This window comes from Trifolium pratense, linkage group LG7 (genome assembly GCF_020283565.1).
Source record: "Trifolium pratense cultivar HEN17-A07 linkage group LG7, ARS_RC_1.1, whole genome shotgun sequence".
Taxonomy (NCBI): domain Eukaryota; kingdom Viridiplantae; phylum Streptophyta; class Magnoliopsida; order Fabales; family Fabaceae; genus Trifolium; species Trifolium pratense.
In genome coordinates this window covers 22,459,969-22,477,997 of record NC_060065.1, presented here as the reverse complement: position 1 = coordinate 22,477,997, position 18,029 = coordinate 22,459,969, and the positions used below count along the sequence as shown (strand labels likewise).

The 18,029-nt window shown below is 32.6% G+C and overlaps 2 protein-coding genes and 1 long non-coding RNA gene across 3 annotated transcripts; 2 read left to right on the top strand and 1 right to left on the bottom strand.

Moving 5' to 3' along the window:
• The first annotated feature begins 953 nt into the window (after window positions 1–953).
• On the top strand, window positions 954–2,554 carry LOC123899166. The gene has a single exon (XM_045950235.1). It carries the CDS (start codon window positions 1,164–1,166, stop codon window positions 2,241–2,243), a length of 1,080 nt encoding a protein of 359 aa, XP_045806191.1. The 5' UTR covers window positions 954–1,163; the 3' UTR covers window positions 2,244–2,554.
• Window positions 2,555–8,481: 5,927 nt separating this feature from the next.
• On the top strand, window positions 8,482–11,565 carry LOC123897916. The gene is made up of 2 exons (XR_006805138.1): window positions 8,482–8,939; window positions 10,976–11,565. It is a non-coding gene; the product is annotated as an uncharacterized LOC123897916 (long non-coding RNA).
• On the bottom strand, window positions 11,049–17,646 carry LOC123897915 (protein EMSY-LIKE 1). Its single transcript, XM_045948735.1, has 10 exons — window positions 17,269–17,646; window positions 14,415–14,588; window positions 14,199–14,308; window positions 13,961–14,081; window positions 13,518–13,745; window positions 13,345–13,413; window positions 12,307–12,552; window positions 12,153–12,221; window positions 11,989–12,052; window positions 11,049–11,422 (listed from the first exon to the last, which is right to left on the bottom strand). The coding sequence occupies exons 2-10, from the start codon at window positions 14,499–14,501 to the stop codon at window positions 11,376–11,378; spliced, it is 1,041 nt and encodes a 346-aa protein (XP_045804691.1). The 5' UTR covers window positions 14,502–14,588; window positions 17,269–17,646; the 3' UTR covers window positions 11,049–11,375.
• Between the last annotated feature and the right edge of the window lie 383 nt (window positions 17,647–18,029).

Genomic DNA, 18,029 nt, shown 5'->3' with positions numbered 1-18,029 from the left:
TCTCCCTTGACACATCTTGTGCTAGCTGATAAGATCTCTTTGGCTTGTTAAAAAAAAACATAACCTCCACCTTTTAACACTTATTTTCTCTTTCTTCTAAAAAAACCTATTATTTGAAAAGCTACATTTTTAACCCGTTTCCTTTTTTTTTTTTACACAAGTTTTCTAATTTTTTTTAACTTCTAGTATTTTAATAATTTGTAATCAACTTATAAAATATTTTCAAAAGTGGTCCGGTGAGCATAACTCAATTGGTTGTGACATTGCAAATTATTGCATGGACCAGAGTTCAAATTAAAGTTGCATTTTTTTTATAAGCAAAATGTTAGTATATTATATTGTTAGGTTAGTTTTCCTCTTTACCAAGACTTGAATTTGGGACTTCCAACTCCTTAACACCTAGTTCAACTAGCTTAACTAGGTGAGCTACTCATCCCACTCATAATTAAAGTTGCATTTAAGTCATTTTAAAATTAAAGTTAAAATAGAATAAAGAGCAAACAAACCATAACAGCCCCATAGAATCAGCTTAAAAAAAGCAGCGTTACCCTTTTCCCTTACCCACTCCCTCCCACCACACTCAATCCCAAACTCCACAGTAAAATCACAACACACCATCAGTTGAGCTACTCATCTCACTCCCAATTAAAGTTGCATTTAAGCCATTTTAAAATTAAAATAAAAATAGAATAAAGAGCAAACAAACCATAACGACGCAGCTTAAAAAAGCAACGTTACCCTTTTCCTTTACCCACTCCCACCTACCACACTCAAATCCCAAACTCCACAGTAAAATTATAGCACACCACCATTTGAACTATTCATCGCACTCCCAATTAAAGTTGCATTTAATCCATTTTAAAATTAAAATAAAATAAAGAACAAACAAACCATAACAGCCTAATAAATTCAGCTTAAAAAACGTTACCCTTTTCACTTAACCACTCCGTCCCACCCACGGTAAAATAAAATCACAGCACACCACTCACATATGAAACCGATTTTTGGCATAATCACTTCCAACAAGTATCCCCTAAATCTCTCTCCCCTATTCAATTTCTCAATTCAAATCTCTCCCAAACCATATCTCTATAAAACTCTCTCTCCCTATCCTAAATCCAAACCAAACCTAAAAACTTAGGGTTTCTCCTTTCTCTTACACAATGAAAGCTTCACTCAAATTCCGTGATGAACAAAAAAAACCACTATTACGAGCCAAAATTCCACTAAGCATTTTAGGCGCACCATTCCAATCAGGAATTGTAGCTGGCGATTCAAAAGAACTTACACTTAATCTCTCAACTTTCTTCCAATCAGGTCCATCTCTTAAACTCGCTTATCGACCAAACGATTCTCAAAACCCTTTCTCATTAATCGTTAAAACCGGAACCGGTTCATTTGGTTCACCTTTTTCTAGCTCTATGTTAATGAGTTGTGAGTTTAATTTACTAAACCGGAATAAAACCGGTGGAGCGCAACCACTTTTTATGCTTCATTTTAAACCTAGGTTTGGTGATTTTAGTTTTAAGAAATCTCAGTCGTCGATTTTAGATGTTAAGAGTTATGCTTTTAATAATCAAAACGGTGGCGTTTTAGGGAAAGATGATGCTGAGATTGAGTTTGTTGAATCTCCGGTGAAATTTAATTCGCCGGTGATTGAGGCGTTTTCTGGTGGAAAGGTGCACATTCCGAGTGCTGGTGCGATTGCTGGTTTGTTTTCTGGTACTGAGGTTGCTGCGAGGACGGTTTTGCCGATTAGGGGACGTGCAGCGGTGAATTTTCGATGGGGGGTTAGGGTTCCGGCGGAGATTAAAGGGGAGAATCAGAGTAGTTTTAAGAAGGTTCCGTTTCTTGTGATGGATAAGATTGGGATTGAACATTTGCCGGCAGAGTGTGTGGATTTGAAGAAAAGTAAGGTTCCGGCGAGTGGTGCTGATGTGGCTGATATGTGTTTTGTGGTGAAGAGACAAATGGAAATTTTGCAGGCGGAGAATGGATTGCTTAAGAATGCTGTGGAGGATCTTCGGCGAGAATTTGCTAGCGTACAGGTTGGAGGAGGTTCGGAGTTTGGTAAGTATAGAGAGTTTGAGAGGAGTGGTGGGAAAGGGAAAAACTCTGATGGGAGAAAAAATGAGAAGAAAACCGGATCGGATTTTAATGGATATCCTCCAAAATCAACTGAGGCTGATGCTAGCGAGGAATTGAAGAAGGCATTGAGGGGAGCTACCACTGTCGGAGTTTGAATTCAGAAAAGATGTAATCCGCGTTATGGTGCAGTCAATTGTAGTTCGTTTGAATTCGTCGAATCGACATTTTATTTCACAATTTTGTTCATAAATATGTTTCTGGTGGAGTAGAATTGTGTGTGTTTGTCCGTCACAAATTTATAGTTTAAGTTTAAGTTTTAGAACTGCAAATTTGCTTATTCATTGTCATGTAACTGATGATGATATAAATATGATGATTTGTGGTTGATTTATGGTATTCAAAGCCTGTTCTTGTACTTAGTTTGTTGCATTCAAGTTATAAATGAAATAACAAATGTTGGGCAGAAGCATGCTGAGTGATTTCCTGCATTGGTTTGAAGTTTTAGTTGTAGTATGACGCACAAACACTCATCAAATTTAGGTGTGTCCTGGTGTCAGCGTGTCAGTGTTTGTGCTTTATATAATAGATAGAGGAAAAAAAATTGAAATCAAATTGGTGTCACTATTTTGTTTCAAAGTTGGCAAACACTGCACTAAAACAGACTAGTTCTAGTTCTAAGTTCTAATAGTAACAACTTTTTGCTTTCATGTTTCTGTCTTTTAGAATGTGATACAATCTTTTAAAGAAATCTGCAAAGTTCTTGTAGTGGATATTTCTTTGTTTAGACGAGATTAGGTTGTTTGATGAAATGTTTGGGCCAAAGAAATCCAACGGTGCATATTTGCAAACTAGCTTATGACAGGAACATCTGCTATCCAAATTTCTGAGGATTTGAACAAATTTGTGAATTTCTATCTGGATATTGTCTCTACAATACATTATTGCGATCTGGTAATAATTATGTTGATTTGGTTGAGCATATAATAGGCCCTTATAGAGTTAGTAGTTATTACATTTATTTCTTAAGATTTTCAGTTTAGAAATATAGAGGGATGGGAATCGAATTTGAATTGATATTATATCACATTTGAAATTTAAATGTTCTCTCTGTTCATCCAGATATTACATCAGATAGGACATAGTATCTGTTATATTAATGGACGTATGCAAATAAACCAATCATTGACAATTAAATAATACAGTAACTAGCAGGACACCCGTGCGTCCGCACGGGAGTCGCGGCGTTGCCGCTCCTCACTTGGTAAGAAGAAAGAATATAATATTTGGTAAAAAAAAATAGAAAAAGAACAATGGTAAAACCATCACAAAAAAACTTTAGGTCTCCGTATTAATTTAGGAATATAAATATAGATAATGTAGAAATTATGAAGAAAAAAAATAGGCTACCTTATTAATATATTAGTAAAAACATAGGTGTTGAAAAATCACAAAAAAAAAAACTTATGTCCATGTATTAATATATGAGTATAAATATAGTCCCGTAAAAATTATTAAAAAATAGGCAATCATATTAAAATGTTAGTGAAAATATAGGATAGGTCTCGCAACAGTCATCAAAATAATTAGGTCATCGTATTAAATATGAGTATAACCAGAAAAATTGTAAAAAAAATAGACAACTTAATTTTTATTTTATTTTTGTTTCAAACAACTTAATTAATATATAATTAAAAGTATAAGTCCCGTAGAAACCACACAAACAAAAAAGTTTCCATATTAATATATGAGTTTAAATATAGGTCCCGCAGATGTTATAAAAGAATGGGCAAACTTATTAATATGAGTAAAACACATAGGTTCCCATGTACCCAAAAAAAAACACATAGGTCCCCATAAATCACACAAAAGATTAGGATCTCGTATTAATATATAATTATAAATATAAGTCTAAAAAAAATAGTCAAAAATTGAAAACTTCACTTAATAACATAAAATAGTAATTTATTGGGAAGTAGATTAAAAGATTAAAAAAATAGAAAGATATAATATTTGGTAAAAAAATAGAAAAAGAACAATGGTAAAACTATCACAAAAAAACCTTATGTCTCCGTATTAATATTTGAATATAAATGATAATGTAGAAATTATGGAAAAATAGGTTACCTTATTAATATATTAGTAAAAACATAGGCCTTGTAAAAACCACCAAAAAATTAGGTCCCTGTATTAAATATATGAGTATAAATATATCCTTTTAAAATTATTAAAAAATAGATAACCTTGTTAATATGTTAGTGAAAATATAGGTCTCACAAAAATCATCAAAATAATTAGGTCACCGTATTAAATATGAGTATAACCCGTAAAATTGTAAAACAAAATAGGCAACTTAATTAATATATAAATAAAAGTATAAGCTCCGTAGAAATCACAAAAAAAAAGTTTCCATATTAATATATGAGTATTTTATAGGTTCCGTATATGTTATAAAAGAACGGACAAACGTATTAATCATATTAATATGAATAAAAAACATAGGTCCCGCATAAACTACACAGAAGATCAGGTTATCGTATATTAATATATGAGTATAAATATAAGTTCACAAAAAATAGTTAAAAACTGTAAATTTTATTAATAAGAGTAAAAACATAGGCCCTGCGTACGTGTATGATATAAACTGTTGTTGTTTTGTTTGGCACACCTTGTGCCAATCAGGACTCATTATTAATAATAAAATTCATTTTAGTTTGTTAAAAAAAAAACACAGGCACCGCAGAAATCACACAAAAGATTATATCCTTCTGTTAATGTATGAGTATAAATATATGTCAAGAATGAGCAACCTTATTAATATATTAATAAAAAAATATATGGCTCGTAAAAATGAACAAAATAATTAGGTCCTTGTATTAATATTTGATCTAGTATAACCCGTAAAATTATAAAAAAATAAACAACTTTATTAATATATGATTAAAATTATAAGTCTCGTACAAATAAAAAAAAAAATGTTATCTTATTAATTGATGAGTATAAATATATATAATCCTACATAAATTATTAAAGAACATGAAATCTTATTAATAAGAGGAAAAACATATGCCACTTTTTGCTTTTTCATAGCCGCCCCACAACAACAACATAGTAAACCCTACTTTTTGCTTTTTATTCTTGTTCATCTTTCAAAGAGGGGTGATTTTGGATCAATTTTGATCTAAAATCTCCCATTTTTGATTGTTTTATATTTTTTTTTATTTAAAGGCTTTAATGCAGTTTTGGTCCCCCTATTTTCAATTTCTTGAAGTTTTGATCCCCCTATTTTAAAAACCAACTTTTTGGTCCCCCTATTTTAATTTTTCTTGAGTTTTGATCCCCACTCCATTTTAGGGTCAATTTTGATGACATGTCAAGGTCATTAATGACATGACATTGCACACTTGGCAAAAACATTATCCATGTCATCAATTTGGTATTTATCTTGTTTTATGGATTAATGTTTGTTCTTCATTTATTTTCTGCAACTCAATATTAAAAATATGATCTTCCACTTTTTGGGTTTTAGGGTTTGTTGTTGTGGATAAAACTTATTTTGAAGGAAGGGTTAATAGTAATGGAGTGAATGATGGTGTTGATAGAAACATATGACGAAGGATGACGATGGCGTTGAAGATATGATTAAAGAGAGGGATAAAAAATATCAATCACTAATTAATATATTTAATTTTTTTTTATAGATTCTTTTAATTTTCTTAATATTTAAAATATATTTATTGAAATGGAAGAAAAAGTTTAATGACAAGAATATTGTTTTGACCAAGTATGTCATGTCATTAATAGACATGTCATCAAAATTGACCATAAAATGGAGTGGGGGACCAAAACTCAAGAAAAATTAAAATAGGGGGACAAAAAAGTTGGTTTTTAAAATAGGAGGATCAAAACTTCAAAAAATTGAAAATAGGGGGACCAAAACTCCATTTAAGCCTTATTTAAATAAGTGATTTTTCACACATTCTTATGTTTCATTTGAGTTTTCTTTTGTTGTTTTTGTCTGATGTTGTTTTAATTCCGTCTTAGTGCAGAGTTTTTTTGTCTTGAGTTCGCGTCTTGGTACGGTGTCCGGTTTAATTCCGTTGTAGTACAATGTTTGTTTTGTTCAGATTTGCTCCGATTCAGATTCAATGCAGATTCACACGTACTCTACTTACTTGAATAAATGAATATTGTTTGTTGTTAGTCTAAAAAAAAAAAGAAAAACATAGGTCTCGTAGAATTCACACGAAAGATTATGTCCCTATATTAATATATAACTATAACTCGTAAAATTATAAAAAAAAAATAAACAACTTTACTAATATATGAGTAAAAATATAAGACCCGTAGATATATCCATAAAAATTAGGTTCCCGTATTAATTTGAATATAACCCGTAAAATTATTTAAAAAAAAAACAGGCAACATAATATTTTAGTCCTTTTTTTTCTCCAATAATTTTCTTCCGCATAGAAAAATCTCATAAGAACAAAAGTCATATCTTTCTTATTATATCTTTCTTGTGTGATTTGTTTATGATTTTGTTTCTCTGACTCTTTGTAAACTTTTGTAGTTTACCTCGGTACGTCTTGTGTTGGCGAGGTTTTCTATGTTACTATATCTCATTTTGGTTTGTTAAAAAAAATATTAGTCCTTATATCAAAAACAAAAAATCTTTAAAAAAAAAAAAACTTCTAAAAAATGTCATTTATTTTTCAACTATTTTCAACTTTGTATTTAATTTTTATTGTTTTTTTTAAAACTAAATGTATCATTCACGCGCAACTGTAGAGAATAATCCTCTTGAGGTAACTGACAATTTTTATTGTTTTTGTCTCACCATTTTTTTACGGGAGTTTTTCAGTTTTTCTCCCACCATATTCTTGTATTAAATTAATTAAATTTATTGAGTTGAACTACAAATTGAAAATTAACTTAATTAAATATTGGATTGAAGTCCATAAATCAAGTTGAGTGAATCTAAAATAACGAAACATAAACAATAAATGATAAAATTACACTAAAGAAAGGGTTTGACTCAAATAAAATATCATAAATAAATGGAAACAACACCATGTACCTCTATATTGTAAAAAAAAAAACCATAAATTTGTTGTCTTATTTGGTATAATGTACTTATGACGTTGAAATAAAGAATTTCATTGAATCTCTCATTTTATTTGTACATGAATTTTACTCTCTTATTATAAAAAAGAAAAAATAAATAAACACTTTCCCTTTCTTCTTTTAACTTAACTCATGTTGATTATATGTTGGTTCCAAAAATATAACAAATTAATTCATATGGCTTAGTGGTAAATCTAATAAGAAGTGTAACTAAAAGGTTAAGGGTTCGATTCATACCAAGAAATTTTTTAGCATTTTTCTACTAACTTTTTTAATAAAGACACAAAATAACCCTGAATTGATTATGTGTCAAAAAATGAAAAAGGGGCAAATTAGAGATTTCATATGTACATTCTTTTCTTATATAGTAGATTAAGAGGAGAATAGACCGGTTGCCAATTTTAAAAACTCTATGAATGCTGATAATTTTTTATATTATGTGAAATACATTTGAATTTTAATATTATTACTAAATTTTGTTACATAAGAAATAAAGAGGACTCTTATCATCTCAGCCTAATGCACTTGAGTTCATAAAAAATGTATTTAGTACATAAAGAATGTAAAAGGTACATTCTCCAAAATTAATTTGTTCTGGGAGCACCATACATTTCACACGATTAAAGGCATGATAATACCCTTGCCTTGACAAAAGAAATGAAGGGATGATAATACCATGTTTGGTTATGACAGTATCTTAGTACATATATATTCATCCACTATATGAAACACATAAGGAAATGAGAGAAATAAAGCTCTTATTAGCAAGGTTGATTTGGACAACTTACATGTAATTGGGGTGGGGTGGGTAAAAATTCAGGGTTCAGGTTATGACGAAGGTGGAAAATACTAACAACTAATTATTGATTTTGGCTGTTTTAAAAAAATTATATGGAATCCGCCCCTAAATAAATTTTCTAAGTGATGTATCTAGAATTGATCTCCTAGTTAATTATGATTAACTATAAAATAGTGAAATCTTATCTATTAATTACTCAATGAATTTAAAAAATATTTCTTAATGTCCGTAGGGCGTAGAAAGTTATGATTCAAATTAGGCAAATGCTAAATAGTGCCCCCGGGGCATTCTTTAAGCCCTTAAATAGGAAGTTTTTTATAGATTTTTTATCGAAATGCGTAAAGTCAACGCATTGAAAATTGTAGTGCTTAACTTTTTGAATAAAAAGTTTCTTTAAATGGAATACTTAAAGAGTGCCCCGGGGGCACTCGTTAGCAAGACCCTTCAAATTATAATGTAGGATTGTCCAATTCTATATAAACCCTCTCGCACTTAGAAATCTATAAGATTTGCATATATAAAATTAGAAAAAAGAAAAATTGGGTTAAAAATTAGAATGATGGGTTTGATGGGGTCATGAGATGTAGTGTAGAGTTTCAACATCCATTCTCTCTAATCTATTTGGTTATCGGTTGAAATTATTTTGAACCCAAAATTATCGGTAGATAGACTTATTATCTCTATACAAAATACTTTTTGGACCTACACAGATATTTGAAACCTAAATCAATTCTGCAGAGAGATGATGATTCTTCAATCTGGCATTGGAAAACAATCCAATCAATTAAACCATTCAACCCCCTTTCATCAAAGGATCTTTATTCTTCAATCGTGACTCTCGATGATGTCGTTTTCAATTATAGGTACTTGAGTTTTCAATTGCACCGACAGCACAACACAGATCTCTTGGAATTGCTCAATTTTTGAGGTACTTTCCTTAATCCTTATCTATTTATAATAATAACATTTGATTTCAGATTTTTGTTTGTATTTGTTATATTTATGTTTTGTTGTTGGTTTTTGATTGTTTATGTTATCCACACATGTTCATGATTTTGGTGAAGGCTCTACTATAATAGGCACTGAACACAACACAACACTGATGTGTCTTTTCGTGTTGGTGTATGTACTGGCGCAACACAGATAAGTTAGAATTTGAAGTGTCGGTGGGTGCCATGTAGATAGACCTTTTGTTTCTTAAATTGCTGAACTGAATGATCCATTTGGGAACAAGCAAATTGATTGAATTTAAAACACAAATATGAATGGATAGTGAGTTTAATAATATCGTTCAGATTCAGATCAGAATCAGATAGAATTAACTTTAACATACATAATAGAGTAAAACAATATCCTTCGTTCCACTCTTCAGGAGGACTATTGTGTGCCATAATTTGTTTTTGGTAAACAAAATTTAGGGTTAGGGAATAATCCCTCAGTCTAAGGCAGAGAAGACCTGAGACCTCTCGGATTTAAGACCTGTCTTTTAACCAATAGACCACGCCCGTTGGAGTTTGTGTGCCATCATGTTTTGGTGAAGACACTTTGTCACTTGTCTTTGGTTTAGGGAAGAGGAGATGGTAGAAATATTAAATATTCATTAACAATATCATCTTGAAAGTTCTTAATTGCTGACCTAACTTTTAACTATTGAGACAATTCGTTATTGTTGTCACTCATCCTTTTGGAATCAGATGGCATTCAATGTTTGTTTGTAACTTGCTGCTATCAAAGTTTTCATGCTCTCATGACTCTGTACCTCTTTTGCTGCCTTGATTGCCTTCTAATCTCATGGCTAATGTTACTAACACTGCTAGTATCTACTACTATTTTAAAGTACTTAAATTCCGATTGCTATTATGTCAATTGTCCTAAGTAGTCAGTCAGTTACGGCTGCTATCAGTCGCTAGGCATTGTGCAAGACCCTGTAACATTGCAGTTTTGAGGAGCAGTAGCACCGCAAATAACAATCAAATAGTTGCTGTAGCGGCAACTAGCCCCCCTCCCCAGTGAAACCCCAACTTACCCGCAATTCATAGCTGTGCTATTTTTTGTTGGGACTTTTGATCCTTTTAATCCTAAAATCGCGAATGCAACCAAATAGGGTTGTTCATCTCCTCTTTTCTCACTTGTTTTCTTCTGCAAACTGGTTAAACCCAATCATCTCCTCTCTCTTCATTCTGGACAGCTTCATTAAGTGCAGGTTCTACCTTTGTGCACAGGTTGTGTTCTGTTATGCTCAGGTTCTCCCTCTGTTGTGCAGGCTGTTTTGGCTAAAAGTGATTGTCCCACTGTTGTGTTTGTATTCTCCCTCTACCCAATGCTTAGGGTAAAACTTATTTGCTCTATATTGAGATTGAATATTAGTAACAATGAACTTCCATTTTTAATCTATTAATTGCAAATACATCTTTAATTCCATTATATTTCCATTTTTGACCTTTTATGTGTATTGTATAAATAAATTTCGCATATTATTTCATTTTAAACTTTAACACAGGAGCAGACCACTACCCATCAGTGTTATGGGGTAGACCGCTATGCTACACCACACTATGTGGGATTGACGATATAAGAATTGTTTACATCTAAGTGCATGTTTGATTTCACGGTGTAATTTCTGAAATCACAGTGAACTACCATGATACTAACCATAAATCGATGTAGCGAAAGCTCTATAGTAAAGGTGCCTAATCTTTTTTGGTGCATTTTAGAATACACCTAAAATTTAACAGCAGTATCAAATTCTCACAAGGGTCACATGAGTAGATTTTGACACTTGCAAGTTACAGCACAAATTAATGTCAATCCAATTGTAAGCAACAGAGTTGAAGGATGACTACACAGTAAAATTAATCACATTTCTTCTGCATTATTTATAGGAATCACCATATATAACTATCTTCTTTTTCCTTCCATAGAAATGCTTATTATAAACTTACGGTCTTATTACTTGTGTGCCAGGTACTGAAGGTTTGGAAGGGTTTCAAGACATTTAACAGTATTTACCAAGGACCACGACAGAAGAGAAGCAAACTTAGAGAAAAATACACCAAACGTCTTTTCATTTCAGTTTTAGTATTTTACATTTGCATTAAAATAAAACAATTTCTGTGCCAAATGAATGAGTTTATATCCTTCATTGTCATTGAGCACAAAAATGCACTTTCAGAGGTAAAAGTCAGGAGGGTAATGAACATAAAAATGACAGAAAGGGAATCTGTAAGAAGACCATCTTGACCATTTGATGCTGTTATCGCCTATGCTTTCACCTACAATCAGACTTCTATTTGAGAATTCATGAGAACAAAAGATCATCTTCAAGGGTCACAAATTGTCTCCACAATACAGCTGGTTTCTGCTCTCATCCTCTGTCCATTATTTGTCCTTGTAAATATGGATGTTCTCCATCTGTAATATGGCAAAAAATAGTTACACAACTGCAACAATGAGGCTTGTATTTGTGAAAAACATACACCATAAAGCTATTGTAGTATTTCCCAATTGTGCAAACAAGACTACCACTAAATATACACCATTTGTTAATTCTCAAATATGCACTCAGAATTTATTTGGTTAGTCATAAATTATGAGCAATGGTCCTTTTTTTTGCTTCTTTCCTTACAAACCTCATTAAGCAAAAATATTAAAACCTTTAATTTCTTTATAAACTAATCCAGGTATAAACTAATCCAAACATCAGCTATTATGAGTCCACTAATTAGTCTCTTTACTTCTCACTTCCTTTTTTCTTGGTTTCATGCTCCTTGTACTGTTTCAACCCAAAATGCAGAAAAGCTAATTTTTATTTTCAAGTTGGAGAATTGCTATAATACATTTTTAGGAACATCATAACATAATGTTATATTTTATTCAATTACAGACAGTAAAATTTTGTTAACTTATCCTAAACAAAATAATTGAGTTTCAATATACAACATTAATGCAACAAGATTATGTAAAAATCTAATTATTACCACTTTCACCATCTGATGCATCTGCAATCCTCGAAATGGCATCAACAAGAGCCTGCTCATGTTCCTATACAAGAGTACAATCAATAATCAGAATAGAACATGAAAAATAACCATGGGGCATGAAGGTTGACAATAAGGAATTTCATGATGGTTAGTGACTGTACTTTCAGCATTTGCTTTGCTTTCTCAAGCTCCACGGAATCTGGAAGACTAGTAGCAAAAACCCTTTCCACCTGTTATAACATAAGTGGCATTAAAATCTAACTTCTTTATCATTCTCCAGTTCTCAATGAAGTTTCTTAGGCATGTCATAACTACCTCCTTAACAAGTGAATCTGTGTTCAGCAACTCAATTTCATCTGGAACTCTATTTCCGATACCGTTTTGTGGCAGTACAAGTTCTTTTCTGGAGTGAAATCTTGGATGGCCTCTCCCTCTTCCAGCACCTAAAGTATCACCACCATGGCCAAATAATTTATTAGCTCCACGACCTTGCCCGCTATGTCCACCTCTGTAGAGTATGCCCAGATCTTCACCTTCCCATCGTATATCCTCCGGTGATATCTGCAATCATTTTTATCTTATTTGAACCAGAGACTTGTAGCATAATAACAAACACGATTTATTTTGCACAAATAGCTTGCATATTCTAAACGTAGGGAGCTTATTTAAACTTATATCTGCCTAAACATTTGTATCCTAAAAAGGTCAGGAACCTTGCATTAACTTAGTTCCAGACTACAATATAATCAGTAATAAGAATTGTGGCAAGTGACTTGTAACCCCAGAATTCTAATTAGAAGTGAAATTACTCTCTTGGACACGGCCAAGACTTGATTATGAACATAAGAAAACGGCACACAAATTATCGTTCCAGAGACTGAATATTCTAACAAACATCGATAGTAACAAATAATTCAATATTTTGCAGCACTCAAAACTCTGTAATTTGACATCAAGTCCGGATGTTTCATTTCATGTTGAATGGATTAATTAGGTTGTAAAGTTAACCGGCCATAATCTTTGTTCAAGAAGTGATCCTTTATTCTCAAAGGTATGAGAAGTGTTACAGAATAAGGAAGGAAAAGGATTCATATGATTGAAGGGTATTGGAGAAAATGGCTTTTGTGTTGGGTGTTAACGTTATCATCTTTAAAAGTATTTTATTCTTCAAACTCATCACATATTTTGATGTTAATTTCTGGTGCTTCATTCAACATAATGGTTAAAGCCTACTTAATTACTGCTCTACCCATCCCAAGTCTCATTTTCTTTATTTATATCTTAATTTCTTGCTTCATTCATTCAATGTTATTTGTTTTATTTCCTATGCAACAAAGCACAAGGAATAAGTACCTCTTTGAGATCAACCCATTCCCAAGTCTCATTTGCTTTATTAATATCATAAACCAAAGCATGCCGGCCCTGCAAAGATAAAAAGAAAAAAATGAATGAAAGTTCGCTAAAAAACAAACGAGCATTTCTATTCCATCTAGGCAATATATCAACATGCTAATAATAAAACATACATCAGCAGAGTTGTAATCAGTTATGACAGCTTCATAGAAGTGGTTGTCTTCAGGCCATCTAGTCCAAACTTTCTTACCAACCAATGGATGAAACGTTGATCCTTCAGCAGGTGCATTAGATAACAGATTACTAGAAGAATTGCGATTTGCGAAATGCCTAGCCCCAGCAGGTCCACTAGAACCGTACGGTACAGACTTCGCTGAAGACAAACCAGGCAATGACTGACCCTGGTGCAAAATTTGGTTGAAAATTAAAAATGAAACGAAAATCAATAAATTACTTTTCTTTGTAATCTTTTGAATTAAGAATTTAACTGCAATGGAATTAGACGACTTTTGGTCACCGACAATAAAAACCGTCTCCTACAATGCATCAGCGAATACAAAGATACTAACTGTGCTATTAAGGTTTGCATTACATAAAAAACAAGAGAGGGTGGTACCGAATGTGACGTCTTCTGTTTTTTTCGGGAAGCTGAAACAGTTGGACTGGGTAAAATGTCATGACGAGGCTGAGATGTGGTGCGTCTTGGAGGTTGGTAAATGCCAGTTTGTCTCCATTCCCTGATAGTGTTTCACATCAGATAACATTGTGAAAAGAAAAGAATCTCAGAAACTTTCAATATTTTTTAGCCGCGCCATTACAATTTACAGCCGCTCGAATAATTACAAATACACTACCTTATGCGGTGGATTATTTCATCGGAATTAACCCTGGTAAGAAGCTCCCTGTGTTCGTCATCTGAAACCCTCAACTCTTTTCTGAGCTCAGTTATCAAACCTTCTTTCTCCTATAGAATAAATAAAATTAAAATACAGGGGATAGATAATTCTTCAAAACAAGAATATATGAACATAACATAAAAGATATTGAGGGAACTAACTGAATATACACACCCAAGTAAGAGCATCAGACTGAGCTTTAAAAGCACGCAAGACAGCAGAGTATGCATCTTGCTCAAGTTGATGAATTTGAACCTCCATGTCAATCGGTGGCAGGCTGTCCAATCGATAGCGTGAAACAGAAGCTACAGCAGGTTTTTCATAGTCCGCAGCACTGCTATCTCAGAACTGTAGTTTGATTTGAGAGAGAAAGATCATCATCAGTGCTTGAAATTGTTTAATCAAAAAATAAGAAACAAGGACATTATTGAAAACTAACAAATTTCACATTTCTTAAATCTATTGATTCATCCATTATTGGAGTATGCTACTATGAAGATTGTGTCACACAGTTCTGATGCTTGGTTTTCTTGGTAACTGTTTGTTCAATGTGCAATATCTTCCTTCTGTTAGTTCTTGAATATTTTCCGTTAGTTTTTGAATCTTTCAGATTCTGTTATTTGATTAGCAGTTCTAGTTTTCTGTTTGCAACTAACTACTGTAACTAGTTTGTAAGTAACTATATAACTGCCTTGCTATATATACAATGGCTCTTACGGCGTGGTTAGATCAAAGAATGGCATGAATACGGATCATTTGCTCTGAAATATTCTCCCAAGTTTTCTATCATATCATACATAAGATGCATCCAGCTCATTATTGGTATATAATGGCCTGTGACCATCCTTCACACCACAAACACTACCTTAATCTAAACCATTGCAAGTTCTGCTGTTAGATTCACTATCACCGGCATGCCAAGGCCTAATATTCATTATTTCCCGGTGCCATCTTCTGATCTGAATACCTTTACTCTTCAAAAAAGATTGATTATCACAACTCTATTCTTTGGCATTAGCTAAAGAGGTAGCTAATTCCTTATCTGACCTTACCATGTACAGTACATCTTAGTGGTTGGGGCTTTCCAATCTGAAACCCTTACAAGACTGGAAATAAGCTATGTTGTGACTAATGTTTGTCATACATGTCAGGCCCACAGGAATTCCATTGGGTGGCCTTTATGCACATAAGAGGGACTTCAAATTGCAGTTTACAATTCTGCCTAACAAAGCTGCATCAATATCTCCCTGTTTAGACCTGGATTCAAATTTTGATTCTGCAATCTACTTCAAGTGCAGAAATTTTTCTAAGCCTGAATATGGTCTCATGGCGGTCGAGAAAAAAAAAAACAGGTGCAGCTTGCTCAAGCACTAAGGTCAAATAGATGAGCTTCACACAAGCAACTGCAGAATTTTGTGGCATCAGACACTGCTCACTAAACTTGCAGCGCCCTCTACCTTTTCTACAATCTATTGTGTCAATTAGTGACAACTAATTGCCGTGTTTCTGTTGCACAGCCCAGCTCTATATGCACATGGAAGTGGTCTCATGTGCGTGAAAAATGCTTCACATGCAGCTCATAATGCTTCTTGTTCCAGCTCAAGATAAGCTCAAAGCATCTCTATCACTCATTCTTCAGTTGAGAGACAAGCTCAAAGTTGTTTTGGTTTTATATGTCATTTTATTTCACTGTATAATAGCTTAGCCACGATCTCTTCATTCTATTAGAGTGTGTTAGTACTGGAATCTACCAATCTCAATTATTCGGTTCGGTGTTACGGATTTTTGTTTGTAACTAGCTAGTGTAACTGCCCATGTTTACTCTGCTATATATACTGGTCCTCATAGCAGAGATAGACAGAAATGAATACAAATTACATTTCTATCCTACCAAATACTTTTTAAATATTCCTTTCCAATTCTATCCACGATCATACACAAGCAATATCATTCTAATTCTAAATTCTAAATTCTAAAGGCTATTCAAGAATTTGAGCATCTCTAAAATGATCAATATCAACCTAGCTATTCAAGAAATCCTATGTTATCAAACACCTAGCTCAACCTCTGTCCCTTTACCAAATTGCACAATCTAGGTACTGCAGCAACTAGAGCTGCTATAATCTATTGTAAAATATTTGCAAATTAATATTTCGTTAACATGTCCAAGACCAATCGAAGGGATCCTAATTAAATTATCATCATCATCATCACAATTCATATATACAAGCAACATTAGTAGCACATGAAAAACCAAAAATTCCTATAAATTGCAAAGAGTTCTTGAACTTCAATTTGATCAATCTTTTGCGTAACGGCATTTATAACTGATACAGTTGTAGTAACCAACTCCTGACTAATTCACAACTGTCTAAGAAGCTCTGGAATTTAGGCACAATCCCATGATATACAATAACAAAAATGTAAACTATGTACCATCTCTAACATTCCCTGAATTTTTCTATTCTAAGGGCTTGTTTGGATAAACAGCTTATTTTGCAGCTTATAGCACAAGCGGCACTTATGTATAAGCTTGCATACACTATTTTTATAGCAAAAGATAAAATAAAGATAATTTTTTTATTTTTTATTTATATATATATATATGCTAAGAGCTATTTCCCTAAAGCTATATCGGAGAAATTATGAAAAAGTTCCCAAACAGTGTCACAAAACATATGCCAGTAAATAAAGCTCAAAAAAGCCAATCCAAACAAGCCTGACTTAAATCCTATTTTCTCCCGTTTCCTAAAATGTTAATTAAATCTCTATTTCAACATTAAACCCTAACAACACATTCTTCTAAGCATCAATTTTAAGAATATCCAATTTCATGGAAAATTTTCAAATAAATCATATTCAACAAACTAGGAAGCAATAGAAACCTCGTAAAACAACAAATCGAGAAAGAAAAAAAAACATAATTTATTTGCAACATATTGAACATCTTGAAACTAACTATGTAAAACAAAACCCTAGAATGTTTTATTTTGAAAGAAGCACACGAGAAAATGGGAAGAAGACTCACCGTTAGCTTCGAGAATTGAAGAGTTGGTTGAATAACGGCAATGTTGAAAGAAGATTGCGAACAAGTGCGTGCGTTTTCCCTTTGTTAATTAATTACAGTGTCGAGCGAAGGTTTAAGAGAAGAAGAAGAAGAAAGAGGGATTTAGAGAGAGGAAGAGATAGAGACAAGTTGAGAAGGTGTATAAAAAAAAACACAAGTCTTTAAATAGTGCAATGAAGTCGAAACTCGACGACAGAACGAAAAGTGAAAAAAAAAAAAAAGAGTAACAAAAATTGATTTGTTTGTGTTTTAAGGTGAAGCGATTATGTGATGTGTTGTGTTGTGTTTCTCTCTATTTATAAAGAGGAGACAGGAGAGAGTTCATCACTTCGATCGGGTGGGTTATTCGGGTAATGGGCTTTCTGTTTTTGTGGGTTGTCAGTTGTGGCCCAATTGGAAAGATTGGAAAAAATATATTATATTTTTTTTGACTCGTAATAAATTTTCTCTATACACATAAAAGGACTAAGGCTGTCATTTTTTTAAGGTCCTGTTTAAATATTAAAAATGAATTTTTAATAAAAAAATTTATTTTTTAAAAAAGAATCATTCTCTATTTAAATTGTAAATAAAAAAAATATAAAAATAGTCATTATTGTATATGATACTCCCTCCATTCCTTTTTACTTGTGTTTAAAAGATACAACAAATTAAGAAAGTGTATTTCTGCTAAACCGCTTGATCTATATCATCTAGTGGCAAAAGTTTATGACTATCCTGAC

Coding starts and splice junctions, on each gene's coding strand:
- LOC123897915 (XM_045948735.1), bottom strand. CDS start 14,501: ATGGAGGTTCAAATTCATCAACTTGAGCAAGATGCATACTCTGCTGTC. Junction 12,553..13,344: donor AATGGGTTGATCTCAAAGAG/GTACTTATTCCT, acceptor AAATGATTGCAG/ATATCACCGGAGGATATACG. Junction 12,053..12,152: donor AAGCAAAGCAAATGCTGAAA/GTACAGTCACTA, acceptor ACTCTTGTATAG/GAACATGAGCAGGCTCTTGT.
- LOC123899166 (XM_045950235.1), top strand. CDS start 1,164: ATGAAAGCTTCACTCAAATTCCGTGATGAACAAAAAAAACCACTATTA.